Here is a 16411-nt window from a genome sequence, read left to right as displayed (position 1 = left end):
GAGCAATGACGGGAACAGACGACGGGCAGGCTGGCAGCAAGATTTCAGGATGGAACTCTGAGGAGGGAGACAGAGTGAATATATGGAGGGAATGACGGAGAATGATATTGGGAGTGGAGCTTACTGATTGTAGTAGTGGTGAGAACTTCCGGAGGGATTGGTCAGGTCCGGGTGAGCAGGAGGGGTCCAGAAGGAGGAGGAGCTCTTGGATCGGAGAGGAGGTAGGAGTAGAGGCTTGGTGAGTGCAGGTGAGCGGCTGAGAGCGGGCGGCCAGGGGAGGAGACAGCGTGACATGAAGTGCAGGGATCCGAGCTGGTGTTGAGATGGTGGAGTGTGGAGTGAAACCTGGAGTAGAGCAGGGAAGAGAAGTCAGGGTCTTTTCAGGTTGAAGAAATCTAGCGAATTATTCTGGTAACAAGCAGGAACACAGGATCAAAAAACTGGTCAGAGGCTAGAGCTACCCAAATTGAGCAATCATCCGGCGAAGTGAAGAGTCACACTGCTCCTTAAATCCCCTGGACCGTGATGACAGGATTAGCTGCAGCTGGAGACTCTCAGACACGCCCACCTGCAAACAATGTTCAGAAAAGCTGGTTATGTGCAGGGAGCTCACCACAGACCGTGACAGTACCCCCGCCTCAACGGGCGCCACCTGGCGGCCGAGCAGAGGAGGAGGAGGCGGAGGAGGAGGAAGCCCGAGAGGCCTCGAAGTCACTGATGAGATCCGGATCAGTGATGAAGGAGCGAGGCACCCATGAACGATCCTCCGGACCATACCCCTCCCAGTCCACCAGGTACTGGAGGCCCCTGCCTCGGGGACGGACGTCGAGGAGACGGCGGACCGGGTAAACCAGGCCACCGCCGACAAGCCGGGCAGGTGGAGGAGGAGCAGGGGCAGGACACAAGGGACTGGACAGAACAGGTTTCAGCAGGGATACATGGAACACAGGGTGGACACGCATGGACGGAGGCAGGGCCAGGCGGACAGTGGAGGGACTAATGACGTCAGTGATCGGATATGGGCCAATGAACCGCGGAGCCAGTTTCCTGCTGGTGTCCCGCAGCCGGATGTCCCTGGTTGAGAGCCAGACCTTCTGCCCAGGGACATACACAGGAGCGGGTCGTCTGTGGCGATCTGCCAGGCGGCGGTTGCGTTCAGCCGTCCTTTGAAGGGCCGCCGTGGTCTGAGCCCAAGTGCGCCTGGCACGGCGAATGAACTGGGGGGCTGAGGTAGGAGGGTCCTGAATGGATGGAAATAGAGGAGGCTGGTAACCCAGAACGGTTTCGAATGGGGACAAACCTGTAGATGCAGAGGTGTGAGCGTTGTGTGCGTATTCCACCCAGGGCAGTTGGGAACTCCATCCAGAGGGGTTGGAAGAACACACACATCTCAACATGGCTTCGAGCTCCTGATTCATCCTCTCGCATTGTCCGTTCGTCTGGGGATGGAATCCGGAGCTCAGGGCAACACGGGCCCCCAGGTGGTTGGCGAAGTCCTTCCAAACACGGGACAGGAACTGGGGACCACGGTCGGACAAGATCTCAACAGGAATATCGTGGAGACAGAAGACATGTTTGATGAGTAGGCTGGCTGTTTCGGCAGAAGTAGGGAGAGACTTGAGAGGGACCAGGTGACAGGACTTAGAAAAACGATCAACGATGGTGAGGATTACAGAAAAACCATTAGAAGAGGGCAAACCGGTAACAAAATCCAAAGCTATGTGGGACCATGGGCGAGTGGGTATAGGAAGAGGGTTGAGAAGACCAGCTGGAGGTTGATTACTGTTTTTGTTTCTGGCACAGATGGAACAGGCACTGATATATTCACGGACGTCTTTATACATGGAGGGCCACCAGAAGGTCCTACGGATTAAAGCCAGTGTGCGGCCAACCCCGGGATGGAGTGAGAACTTAGCTGTGTGGGCCCAGTGTATAAGATCACCACGTACACGGGTAGGGACATAAACCTTCTGTGGTGGACCGGTACCTGGATCGGGTTCAGTCTGCTGGGCCTCTTGAACCTTTTTAGTGATGTCCCAGTCCACAGCGCCCACGATGCAGGATGGTGGCAGAATAGGAGCTGATTCGGGGTCCTTGTCGGAGGAGTACAGTCTGGACAGGGCGTCAGGTTTCGTGTTTTTGGAACCGGGTCTGAAAGAGATGATAAAGTGGAAACGGGAGAAAAACAGGGACCAGCGGGACTGTCGAGGATTCAACCTTTTAGCCTCCTTTAAGTATGCCAGGTTTTTATGGTCAGTCCATATGATGACAGGGTGTTCAGCCCCCTCCAGCCAGTGTCGCCATTCCTCCAGTGCCAGCTTAATGGCCAACAGTTCCCGATCCCCGACATCGTAGTTGCGCTCAGCTGGGGAGAGACGGCGAGAGAAGAAGGCACATGGGTGGAGACGGTGATCTGAGGGGGAAACCTGTGACAGAACTGCACCAACACCAGAATCTGAGGCATCAACTTCCAGGGTGAACTGGGCAGAAGTGTCAGGACGGGTCAGGATGGGTGCTTGGGTGAACTTGTTCTTCAGGGCTTGGAAAGCTTCTTCAGCAGAGGGGGACCAGATAAAGGGTTTGTTAATGGATGTGAGCTGAGTGAGAGGGGTGGCAGTTTGGCTGTAGTTTTTAATGAAACGACGATAAAAGTTTGCAAAACCTAAGAAGCGTTGAAGCTGTTTGCGTGTGGTGGGAGTAGGCCAGGAGAGAACTGACTTGATTTTTTCCGGATCGGTCTTCAACCGCCCGCTCTCGAGGATGAAGCCGAGGAACTTAACTGAGGGTACGTGAAACTCACACTTCTCTGCTTTTACATAGAGCCTATTTTCCAGTAGACGTTGGAGTACGCATCTGACATGTCGACCGTGTTCAGCTGGGGATCTGGAAAAATCAGAATGTCATCCAGATAGACGGTGACAAACTGGTTCAGGTAATCGCCAAGAACAGAAATGACCAGGGATTGGAAAACTGCTGGGGCATTAGTGAGACCGAAAGGCATGACTAAATATTCAAAATGACCAAGGGGAGTTTTGAAAGCAGTCTTCCATTCATCGCCCTCCCTGATTCGGACGAGATGATAAGCATTGCGTAGGTCGAGCTTAGTGAAAATGGTGGCGTCTTGAACAGGTTCAAATGTGGATGATAATAACGGAAGAGGATACTTGTTCTTGACCGTAATTTGGTTTAGCCCTCTGTAATCAATGCATGGCCTAAGTGAACCATCCTTCTTGGTAACAAAAAAGAACCCTGCTCCCAGTGGTGAAGTGGATGGTCTGATGATACCAGATGCAAGTGATTCATTAATGTAGGTGGACATGCTGAGCTGTTCGGGTTTGGAAAGGCTAAACAACCTGCTAGATGGAAGCGTGGCGCCTGGCAGGAGATCGATGGCACAGTCATAAGGTCGGTGAGGAGGTAGGGAAGAGGCTCGGTCTTTGCTGAACACAAGGGAGAGGTCATGATACTCCTCCGGCACTCCTGACAGGCCGGGGGGAACAGGTGAATCGGCTGTTGGTGCTGAACAGACAGGTGAAGCAGAACGAAGGCAATTAGTTAGGCAGTGAGAGCTCCAAACAGTGACTTGGGATGTTTTCCAGTTTATTTGTGGGTTATGAGTCATGAGCCAATCATATCCAAGGACTACGGGGGAGTGAGGAGAAGGAAAAACAAAGAAAGATATACTTTCCTGGTGGTTTCCTGACACCAATAAGCTGACTGGCACGGTCTGGTGGGTTATGGTAGTGAGGGTGTTTCCATCCAGGGATGATGCTCGTAGAGGAGTCGGAAGGGGAACAGTGGGAATGTCCAGAGCTTGAACGACTGATAGGTCCAGCATGTTACGTTCACATCCGGAGTCCAGTAATGCCTTCAACACACGACTTCTCTGATTAAACACCACAGTACATGAAAGCAAACATCGGGAGTTTAGGCCACCATCACCACCCACCAGTAATCCCGGAACTACTGGTGGGCTTGACCTTTTAAACGTAAGCCACAACTAGAGATTCTGTGCCCGGATTGACCACAGTAGAAGCAAAGGTTAGCGGAGAAACGACGTTGCCGCTCCTCCTGGCTCAGCTGGGTTCTGCCAATCTGCATGGGCTCATCTCCCAAGGAAGATGAGACTGGTGACAGAGGTGTTCTGTTTTGAGTTGGCGGTGGAAACAACAATCTAGAACCCTTAGAACGCTCCTTGAGACGTTTTTCGATCTTTATAGCCAAGGAGATCAGGGCTTCTAGGTCGGGGGGTTCTTGGCACAACGCCAACTGATCCTGGAGGCGATCATTTAATCCCTGAGTAAAAGCTCCCAGTAATGAGCCACGATCGAGGGATGAAGTTGCTGCCAGCGTGCGGAATTCTATGGCAAAATCGGCTACAGATCGATTTCCCTGACGGAGATTCCACACTCTTTTAGCTACCTCAGCTGGGGACTCCGAGTGGTCAAAAGTTTGCTTGAATTCGGCAAGAAATAATGAGAGCGGACCGCGCAGAAACCCGATGTCATGGCTCCTGGCTTCAGCCCAATCTAAAGCTTTACCACGGAGTAGCCCGATAATATAAGAGATCTTGACCGAATCTAACATGAAAGCTTCAGGCGATCTTTCGAAAGCTAATTGACAATTAAATAGAAAACCCCAGCACTTGCCGAACTCACCGGAATAGGTCTCTGAAGGAGGAGAGTTTGGTATCCGGAAGTTTACAGTGGGAGGCGGAACCGGAAGTGCGGACGGGAGAGAAACTGGAGGCTGCTGAACTGAAGGTTCCGGGGGAGTTAAGCGAGTAGTGAGATTACGCAACATTGTGTCTATCTGGAGTAAACGTTGCCGGGAATCGGAGACTTGCTCCAGTAAACCATGGATGGCGTGTTCATGACGTGTGAGAACCTCAGAAACAGCGAGCGGAGCATTAGCGGACGGGTTGGATTCTGCAATGGGATCGTTATGGCCGGATGATTCTGTCATGGCAGGTGGCAGTCTTTTGACCCACGACATGCAGAATCACCACACAGGAACCGGTAAGTAAGTAAAACGACTTTATTATATACTGAAGAGCAATGACGGGAACAGACGACGGGCAGGCTGGCAGCAAGATTTCAGGATGGAACTCTGAGGAGGGAGACAGAGTGAATATATGGAGGGAATGACGGAGAATGATATTGGGAGTGGAGCTTACTGATTGTAGTAGTGGTGAGAACTTCCGGAGGGATTGGTCAGGTCCGGGTGAGCAGGAGGGGTCCAGAAGGAGGAGGAGCTCTTGGATCGGAGAGGAGGTAGGAGTAGAGGCTTGGTGAGTGCAGGTGAGTGGCTGAGAGCGGGCGGCCAGGGGAGGAGACAGCGTGACATGAAGTGCAGGGATCCGAGCTGGTGTTGAGATGGTGGAGTGTGGAGTGAAACCTGGAGTAGAGCAGGGAAGAGAAGTCAGGGTCTTTTCAGGTTGAAGAAATCTAGCGAATTATTCTGGTAACAAGCAGGAACACAGGATCAAAAAACTGGTCAGAGGCTAGAGCTACCCAAATTGAGCAATCATCCGGCGAAGTGAAGAGTCACACTGCTCCTTAAATCCCCTGGACCGTGATGACAGGATTAGCTGCAGCTGGAGACTCTCAGACACGCCCACCTGCAAACAATGTTCAGAAAAGCTGGTTATGTGCAGGGAGCTCACCACAGACCGTGACACAGAGACAGCTAATTAATTTATTTATGGATCGTCACCCTCCAGGTTAAACATTGACTGCAAAGGCAGTACTGCCTAAGACAGCTACTTCTACAGCTCAATTAGACCAACCTGCATTAGGTTAAGGTTAATTTGATTTTTTTTTAAACCAAGATGTGCCTGATAAGTTGTTATTATTCACTTTTAAAAGTGGTGGACTGACTGTGCCCATTCGACCCAATGTCCCCACAAAGGGTTATCTCTGTAGAACCTCTAATTGGGATGAAAGTCAATAAGCATTGTCTGTCTGTTCTTCTTTGTTCCATTTTTCAACCAAGGATCACTCCAAATCAATGTCCAGCAAATCAGTACTGTAAACTCATCCTGGATAATTATGAAACAGTGAAACTTCCCAAGACACCTCACTGAAACTACCTTTAATAAATTCATCTGGCACATTTGGTTTTGGAGGCTCTGGAATCAAAGGCACTGGAAGGACATTACACTGCCTTGGATAATGTTCTTTGTTGGCTAAAATGTGAGAATGATCGTCTCTGTGATAGAGCAGAGATGAGGCCGGTGGAAGCACAAGTGGATGTGCGTTTCCTGGAGATATGAGCCTGACTCTAGAGGGTTTCAGTGTCGATTAGCGGCAAACTTTCAGTGTCTTTGGGGTGACTTATCAGCTGAGCTTGAAATTGTTGCCGTGCTGTCGAAGTGCCCTTGGGCTGTTGTTCTGAAGGTCTCTTGTGAATTAGTTTTCCTACGATTGTGTCTGTGTGAGTACAAAACCAAGACCAAAAATAAATTCTCTGCAGCTGCTCTTTATTTACCATCTAGCTTCTTTTTCTTAGAGGTGTAGTTGACTTTCTGATTAGAATTGGTCATTCTGAGTTTTTCCTGCAGGCTGAACATGAAAATAGTCTCCTACACCTATCTCCTGCTTTAGCTTCTGACAGAAAATAGACGACGAAACGCTAGGATATGAAAATCCTCACAGATCTACGTCACACTGTAAATTAGCATTCATGGACCCACCGATCTTGATTCACGAAGGGGAAGGCTGTTGTTGCTTTAACGTCTACAGCAGACGTCCTGGCCAGTTTGAGCTAACCCTTAGCATTAGCAACTTCACCCTTAAGGCAGAAGCTGCTCCAGGCCTTTGTTATTGGTGGAGATAAAACATCCACGTGTCCAGTCAGTGGTAGAGTCACGTTGCTCTTATCCAGTCCACAGCAAGAAGTCCCAACATTAGGAAATAAGACTCCAAATCCTGTCATCTGAAGCTCAGCTGTGATGTTGTAGACGTGGTCCAGCTAATTTGGGGATTTGAGGGATTTTTTTGTGCCCTGGGTTATGCCTGCAAGGCATTCATTCTTACTAGAAACCACTGCAAATGTATTGATTAAATGAGGAATCCACACATTTAAAGTGCACATATTAGGACACACACTGTATGTTCATAATGTTGCATTTGTTTGAAGGATAACAAGGATCTGTTGTGCAGGGATGAAGGATCTGTTCCTGCCTGTTCTCTGAGTGTGGAAAAGGATGGATCACAGGGGATGGGCAGAGAGGCAGGACACAGCTTTGGAGCCAGATCGCCTTGGTGGCAGACGGCCAACTCAAAGACCTCAATGTCCTTGTGTTCTTACAGTGTCCTTAGTTTCTTTTTGTCCCTGTTATAGACATACATAGACTGACACCTGCAATGTCAGTGTCAAGCAGCTCTGAGAAGTGACTTTATTGCACTTACTTCCCTACCAGCAGCCAGCCGAAAACAAGGGTTGATGCAGGCTGAAGGCACATCACATAAACAAGTTAATACCTTTATCCTTCAGTGCAAAGACACAATCTCAGTGAAGAAACTATTTACTGAAAGAGATCAGTGTAGAGACCTTCAGGGCAGGAAAACACCAACCGCTCTTGTTGTTTTGCTTTCATAAATTATTTGTTTGTTCTCTTTCCTTTTCTTGAACATAGGTGAAGAAGCTCCCTAAACATCTGAGGGAGGCTCAGATCTCAACAGAGAGAACCCACCTGATTCCAGAACCAGTGAAGAAGCCGCGGCAGCGGTACGTGCAAAAGGACGGCAAGTGCAACGTTCATCATGGAAATGTGCAAGAGACCTATCGTTACCTCAGTGACTTGTTCACTACGCTGGTGGATTTACGGTGGCGTTTTAGCCTTTTAATTTTCACCTTAGTCTACGTAATCAACTGGCTTTTCTTTGGATTTCTTTGGTGGCTGATTGCACTCATCCGAGGAGATCTGGTGCATGGGGATGAGAAGGACTGGACCCCTTGCGTAGAGAATCTCAACAGCTTTGTCTCAGCTTTCCTTTTCTCCATTGAGACAGAGACCACCATTGGTTACGGCTATCGCGTTATCACAGAAAGATGCCCTGAAGGTATTATACTGCTCTTGGTACAGGCCATCTTGGGTTCCATCGTTAACGCCATAATGGTTGGTTGCATGTTTGTCAAGATTTCACAGCCAAAGAACCGCGCTGAGACTCTCATGTTTTCACACAACGCCGTCATATCGGTTCGAGATAACAAGATGTGCCTGATGTTTCGGGTGGGGGACCTGAGGAACTCTCACATCGTGGAGGCATCAATTAGAGCAAAGCTGATCCGCTCACAACAGACCAAAGAGGGGGAGTTCATCCCACTCAACCAGACTGACATCAACATTGGCTTTGACACGGGAGATGACCGGCTGTTCTTGGTATCACCACTCATCATCTCTCATGAGATTAATGAAAGAAGCCCCTTCTGGGAAATGTCGATGGCTCAAATGGAGAAGGAGGAGTTTGAGATCGTCGTCATCCTTGAGGGCATGGTGGAGGCCACAGGTATGATGGGTGGTATGGGAATCAAAAATAAGGGTGAGGAAATGTAAATGATTTTTTTTTTGGGAAAAAGGAAAGAAAAAGAACCGGTATTAGGAGGAGATGAATGGATGAATAAATGAAGAGGGGGCTAAAAATGAGAGTTCTGCAGGGTTTAAATGCTGCAGTTCATGAAACAAAAAAAAAACGTAATTGCTTCTAAATAAGGCGTAAAGGTTAATAAAGCATTCCAGTTCAAATTCTAATGAGGATTTGTGGTTTAATAAGCTGCTGTTTCTTCCTCATTAAAATGACAGGTGCAGTTCATTCTCAATGTAAATGAGGAGGATGGCAGAAATGTACAGCCACTTTGCAAATGTGTCTATGTGATGCAGCCCTCATGCCTGTTGTTGCCACTTCAAGGTTATGTCTTTGATAGTGTTTATGTCCAAATGAATGAAGTGTCGCTACACACACTACTCGTGTTTGTTTTGGGTAAATTCCCAGCAGGCTGGTTACATTTACAAGGCACGAATGGACATGTGCTTCTGCTGCTACGTGCGATTTGCCACGAGGGGACTTGAACGCAGCATTTAACCAGACAGACCAGCAGACAGTGACGCGGTTCTTAAGCCAGAACTCAATCCTTTACTTTATTCTTCCAAGAACCCAGGCTTTGTAAAGTTCCTCTTCATTTTAGTCATTTTTAATTTTTCTTCAGGCTTTCTAAAGCTCTTTCAACATTTTATTGTTTTTGCATTGGCAGCTTACATGACCATTTTTAGAAAAATGTTTTGTTTTTCTGCTTCTTTGTTCTTTCTCCTAACTCTGATCTATCAATCCATTCATGACAACAACAAACAACATCTTTGAATAAGCATTTTTAGGAGCCTGACTACAGACAGTCTGCTGCAAAGACATTATTAGTTCTTTCTATTATTTTTAAAGGTAATACAATTCAACAGACATTTTTGAAGCTAAAAGGTGATTTTTTTTAGTCATTAGCTGAAAACTTGGTGAAAAGTGGATGAAAGTAGATTGTCAGTCTGGGCATGAGACAGAATTAAGCTGATTCTTTTCTCCATTTTGTACAAACAAGTTTTTCAGACATTGTTCAGCTGAAGTAGGGTTTTTTTATCTGATGTTTCTTTAAAGCTTCATTCTTTATTCCAAGTGCACATTGAACCCTAGTGTGCAGAGTCAATGTGTCTTTGAGCATCGCCTTGTTGATGTAAAAATACTATTTTAAGCCTCGCAAAATGCAGCTTCACGGGAAATCTTAGTAATTTTAACTTCAAAAATAAGAACACATTATAGCATCTATGGGTAGACAGAATGAAGGTCAACTCCATGACCAAAGAGCCCTTTACATTTGATTCTTGAGCAATTAAAAGGTCATTTTATAGGTTTATACAAATAAGCATTCAGGGTTAGCTACAAGAACAAGAGTGAAAGTGAGTAAAACTATTGCCAAAATTTTAAAAATACCGTTTTTTTATTTATTTTATTCATACTGCTTTTTTTCTTACCTTTATTTCCCCAGGAAAAAGCCCATTGAGATTCTAAACCTCTTTTTCAAGGGAGTCCTGCAGCATAAATATACAAGACAACGTTTACACAATTAACACCCTATAAAACAAGTACACTTAAAACTATAAAACAATCTAAACAGTTGCATATCAGTGAGGTGCTCTCAGGATTTCTTGATTTAGATTTAAACACACTCAGCGAAATAAGCTCTGTCATCTTCCATTTTGTCTGCTACTCATTCCAAGTCGATGGTGTTGAATGGACAAAAGCTGTCTTTCCTAGTTCAGTACGTGCAAATGGGACAGAAAGCAATAAGTTATCTTGCAGATGAAGAGAATAGCGACCTGCGGCTTTCATTTTTAGTAGGGAACTTATGTAGGAAGGTAGCAGACCGAGTACTGCCTTGAATATAAATCTCCAAAAGTGCGATTTCCTCCTAATGGTCAACGCAGGCCACCCCACCTGAGAGTGCAATTCACAATGACGAGTCAAGGAGGTACGGTTAGTGAAGAACTTTAGAGCAGCATGATACACAGAGTCAAGCAACTGAAGGAATTTAGCAGAGGCATTCATATACAAAATATCTGCATCTGAAATATGTTGCTTAAGGGCAAGGTGTCAAAAACACAAGAGCCACAATAACACTATTGTTTTAATATTTTCAAGCTTAAGAAAAGTCTTTTCATTAAACATCAAAACAAAAGCACAGATTTGTTTTAAGTAAAAGAAAATTTGATATTATTTCCTCACATCTTCTCTATTAGCACGTTTTATGTAAATTTGGATTTAAACTATTTCACCACAGGTCAAAACAATGCAAAGAAAAAGTCCAACCAAAAACACCTGATTTCAGTCTTTAGCATTCCATGGTTTGTGAGGCTTGAATGACAGGATAGCACAATTGCATTCTGGGATTTGTAGTTTTACTGACTCATGTGTTGTACGCCCACAAACCAATGATTAGAGAATATGATCTGGGCAGGCGTGGAGATCCCTGGCCGTTGAGGGCCGGTATCCTGCATGTCTTTGCTCCAACACTTCTTATTCAGAGGTTGATTCACCAGTTCAGCAGCTCATCAGGCTCTGCAGTAGCCTGTTAATCACCTGCTGATTGAAATCAGGTGTGTTGAAGCAGGGTTGAAACTAAAATATGCTGGATAGCGGTCCTCGATGGACCAGGGTTCCCCACCCGTGATCTAGTGGGAAGTCTGCTCAGGATCCTTTAAAAAGGTCAGGAAGTCTTTTAGAAGAAAACAGCAGGACTTTAAAACAAAATGTCACAAACTCAGAGCTGCACACATTCTAAAACCAATGTCAGGCTTGAGCGCGCATTTTTCACGTGTGATGAAATAACATTTAGGTTTGAACTTTTTTCTGAGAGATTTGATCTACAGATGGGCCTTTCATTTGGGGTAAACGTTTCAAACAAATACAAGAAATGAAACTTGAAAAATATACAAAGACTACAACAGGGAACCGGGGCAGGATGATCCTTTTTAAGAAAAAATAATTTCTATCGTAACGTTTCATCATAGTTTTGTAATAAAGATTTTTCATGAACCATGAATGAACAAAAAGCTTAAACATAATTTTGATGTTAGAAAGATGTGCAGCATGGTGTCCCACGATCTGTGGACTAATACCCCTAACACGTGTTACATTGCTTTAATTTTGCTTTGATATTTTAGCTAATTAATAAATGTCAATGAAATAGGTTTTTGAAGTGTCTTTGGTTACTTTTTTTCTTCCCCCGTAGTCATCATGCCTCCCACCAAGTACTTTACTCACACACAGTCTCACCTTTTGCTGCATATGTGTGATAGCATCACTGTCCTTGACGGCCGACCTGACAGGGTTCTGTCCTGGTTCGTGTTCCACTGATAAATATTGCCAATCCATTACTAGGATTGGGCACCCCTGTTCTAGCGGCTAAAGTGCCAGAAATAAATGTTAAAGGAAAGTATTTTCAGTTAGCACAAAATTTTATTCCAAAATTAAAAGTTCTTTCCTTTTTTTTGTGCTTTAATTTCACCTTTTTTTCCTTTTACTGTTAAATGAAGGATGTTCTCAGCAGTGTTACTTTTGTAAACTAACTAATATTGTTGTTTGTTTTGTTTCTTTCATGGCTGTTACGGTCGATATGATCAGTGTTCTGTGTTCTAGCGGCGCTTTTGTGAGGAGAAACGTTCAGGTACCCCACCGTAATCAATCATTCAAATAAAAACTAATAAATTTTCCTGAAAACATTTCTTACCTTTAGTTTATCTTTAAAGTAATACATTTATAATGTTTCAATAGTATGATTTCATTTTCTGACATGTTTACAAATATTACTGCACATTATACAGATTTGTTTATTTTATTAACACTGAGAGGACTATTTCAATCTGTCAGTGTTCATTTAGGTATTTTCCAATAATTAGTGTTACAGAAACAGTTACAAATATAGAGTTTTATTGATCCAAAGTGTGAAATGTGAATTTTACATAGTTCTTTACAGTTTCAAGTAGGTGAGTTAACATTTCCTTCACACAAGTTGAAAATGATTGCATCAGAAGAAAAATGCACATACTCTAGTCAACTAAAATAAGACTAAAACTAAAGCTAATTGAATGACTCAATTGTGGCTAAAATTAAAAAGAACTTTAGTCAAAAGACTAACATGAGCAGAATTAACACTTGTTCTTAAATTCAATAACAATAAAATGACCAATATCTAAACCAGGTGTGCCCAACCCTGGTCCTCAAGATCTCCTGAATCACCTGTTCAACAGCTACTCAGGCTCCTCAGAACACCGCTAATCACCGCTGATTCAAATCAGGTGTGTTGAGACAGGGAAACGTCTAAGACATGCTGGATAGGGGATCTCCGGGACCAGGGCTGGCCACACCTGAAACTCTTTAAATAAACAAATAGAATTGCACCAACAACAAAATAGAATAGAATAGAATAGAATAGAATAGAATAGAATAGAATAGAATAGAAAATAGAATAGAATTGACATTTTTGATCTCACAATGGGGAAATTCGCTTGTTACAGCAGCACAAACACTTAAGAGAATAATCTGAATAAAAAATAATAACAAAGGTACATGTATAGATACATAGACAGTACTGTAATTTCCGGACTATAGAGCGCACCTCAATATAAGCCGCACCAACAAAAAAAGAGAGGTTTTCTACACACACGCCACACTCAAATACAAGCCGCGGCGCAGCAGCCACATGCAGGTCTCTGGCGCACAGCGCATGTATGACCATACCATAAGATAATTAGACAGAAAGATGCTACACAGAAGTTTTTCCTTGTTGTTTTAAGTCAACAAAACTAATTTTAAACACGGGTGAGTACTGATAGCATTCATATTTCTGGATGGTTATAAAATAAAAACAGAACTGACACATCATTACCGGTAATTTGCATGTTTAGAAGAAAAGAACAGCGCTGACACAGCATTAATAAGCCCTGGATGATTAGAAAATAAAAACTGCACACAAAACATGCCTGCTTAGTAAATAAAACACACTTGCCTACCAGAAAAAATCATTTGCTCTCATCCTCCTCTTGCGCACTAAAGCCATTAAAGTCCTCTTCTTCAGTGTCGGAGCTGAACAGCCTCAGAAGAGCTTCATCACATACCTTTTCTGTGGCGATGTCAGTGTCGCTGTCCGTGTTTCTGTCATCCATCCCCGGGTGAAGCTGGCTTGAATGAGTTCTTCCCGCTGCCGTCTCCAGCGCCGAACCATGGATTCATTCATGCCAAGCTTACGTGCGGCAGCACTGTTTCCCTCCTTTACTGCCAGATCGATGGCCTTCAACTTAAATGCAGCAACATATGAACTCATACGTGTAGTTACCATGATGAGGGGGTATGGATGTGAAACAAATTCTTCGTCGTGCCGGCTGCTTGCATGTGCTAAATTAAAATGAGCACTTTCTTCGATTTCCACTTTTGACTTCCACCTGTTTTCCTTTCTGCTAAAGCGCCCCCTGGTGGGTGAAGGAAAATCTTCAGTAAAGCCGCACCTCATTATAAGCCGCATGGTTCAAAGCGTGGGGAAAAAAGTAGCGTCTAATAGCCCGGAAAATACGGTAATCTAGAATTGTAACTAAGCACTAAAAACTATCAATAAAAGAAGGAAAAAGCTTGGGTTCCAACACTATGCAGCATACTGTAAGAGACACGGACATACTATGTAAACCCGGTATTGAACGAGTACTGAACACATACTGAGTACTACATTGGTGGTATTGTGCAGCAGGATAACACCAGTACCAGTTAAACTGAGGAGTTCTACACTCTTACTGCAGAGGGGATGGATGACCTACGGTAGTGTTCTGTATAACTGTAACATAACTGGATTCCTGCATATTTGATCAGTATTTACACAGATGAAATAATATTTTACAAACGAGAATGTGGTTGTCTCTTTTAAATATGAGGACTTCTTATTACTGTGAAATGAGTGGTTTGAACATTCTAAATTGGACCCATCCATTTAATAACTTTACAGCCAGCCTATCCCATCCCAGCAATCAAGTTGAATGGCAGGGTATAACAGTAGCAAGTCCATCACAGGAACACACACCCACACACACCCTGAAAGGCACTAGTCTTGTTATTCTAGCATGCACATATTGAATGAAGACCCACACATTTTCAGAGGGAATATTTTTGGGCCTGCTTGTCAACTGGGGGTAACAATATTTTTATTTTTATTTATTCCTAATGGTTCCTTGGGGGATGAAATTAAGTCCTGCAACTTTAGAGACCCTAGCTTAGGTTTTAGATGTTTTTTTGCTCTCTTGCGTCTTGGGTGGATTTAGCAAATGAACGTAGGACTAGGATGGACTGACTGGTGGACACAGGTGAAGGGTGGGTTTTAGGGGTTAATACATTATAAATGCGATGGTTTGTGAGTGTAGAGAATGTATGCTGTGTTTAAAAATGACTAAAATATGTAAATTTAGAAAAAAAATTGCTGTAAAATATTCTGTGAGTGTGACAAGAAAGTGATTAATATCATTTAATGCTGACTGATTTTTTTTCTTACGTTGGCTCACGGCTACAGCCTCTACTGACCAAGCATGCAGCTCATCCTCCATCCTCCAGCGTTCTCTCTCCCACAGAAGGCCTGCAGCTGGTGGAGCTTAGCAAATTAATCTCAAATCCATTTATTTTTATATCGAAATCCAACTTTTTGGCTGATGCTTTGTGGTTTGTTCTATCATCAACCATTTGTTCAAGTTGCATTTAGTTGTTGCTAGGGTAACTGATTTATTCAGCAAGGAATATCAAAAGTTTTAAATGAATCGTTTCTTTTAGTTCTTTGTTTTGTCTACTGCTATTGTTTCTTTTAAGGAAACAGGAAATGTTCAAAAGGGGTTTTACTGTTTTGTAGTTTATTTGTATTTCAGCAGATTGCAGATATGGTGCAGAACTTGGTTGATAGAAAACGTGTTTTTCTTGTAAGAATGACTGATAATTGACTGTCTGTGCATCAGAACCTAGATGCACGTCTTGCACAATCAACATTTTCAATAGTAAGTTAGTTTTGAGGAGTAACCCGTCAATGCCTGTTCGCTTTTAAAGTTGTATTATTTTATCAGCTTGCAATCTTTCCTTGGGTTTTGTTTGTTTATTACCGGAACTCGATGATCTCTGCCACTGGGCCCGTTATAACCACGGCTGTCGCCAACAACAAGCATCTTGTTTTCTATACTGAATGCTTGTGAACAGAGAGTGGTTTTAGGTTTTTACCCCCCAGTAAAATGTTTAGATAGAAAATAGTACCCATTTCTATGCCATTTCTCAGAATCAAGAAAGCACGATGGATGTTGTGTAAACAACAATCTTGTGTCTGTTATCATATTTTTCAATGATTCTGGGAAATTCTATTGCGACAGACATCTTCAACTGGGCCAAACATGCATGTTTTAGAGAAAGTTACCATTTTTTAGTTAAGGAGTGTACATTATCATCTAGCCAACAGGAGTTACCTGCATCAAGTATTTTTACCTAAAAAATCAAACCCTTTTATGAATCTTTATATATATAGTAAAAAAAGAGAGAGAGCAGAGCAGACTCCCCCCACCAGAAGGCGATTCACCCGTCGACTTATGTTCCAATCGTCATCTACGGTCACGAGCTTTCGGTAGTGACCAAAAGAATGAGATCGCAGATACAAGCGGCCAGATTGAGTTTTCTCCACAGGGTGTCTGGGCTCTCCCTTAGAGATAGGTTGAGAAGCTCGGTCATCTGGGTGGGGCTCAGAGTAGACCCGCTGCTCCTTCACATCGAGAGGAGCCAGTTGAGGATGCCTCCTGGACGCCTTCCTGGTGAGGTTTTCATGGCACGTCCGACCAGGAGGAGACCTAATAGAAGACCCA

At 44.1% G+C, this 16411-nt stretch overlaps 1 protein-coding gene across 1 annotated transcript in view; it reads left to right on the top strand.

Moving 5' to 3' along the window:
* kcnj5 (potassium inwardly rectifying channel subfamily J member 5) overlaps window positions 1-16411 on the top strand; it is a 43312-nt gene that overhangs the window by 20341 nt on the left and 6560 nt on the right. Inside the window, exon 3 of the mRNA XM_015952021.3 lies at window positions 7640-8513. Coding sequence (XP_015807507.3) covers window positions 7640-8513 — 874 coding nt within the window. The remainder of the gene's footprint in view (window positions 1-7639; window positions 8514-16411) is intronic.

Source organism: Nothobranchius furzeri, chromosome 13 (assembly GCF_043380555.1).
Source record: "Nothobranchius furzeri strain GRZ-AD chromosome 13, NfurGRZ-RIMD1, whole genome shotgun sequence".
NCBI lineage: Eukaryota > Metazoa > Chordata > Actinopteri > Cyprinodontiformes > Nothobranchiidae > Nothobranchius > Nothobranchius furzeri.
The sequence above is the reverse complement of the archived record's forward strand: the minus strand, read 5'-3'. Positions and strand labels throughout refer to the sequence as shown.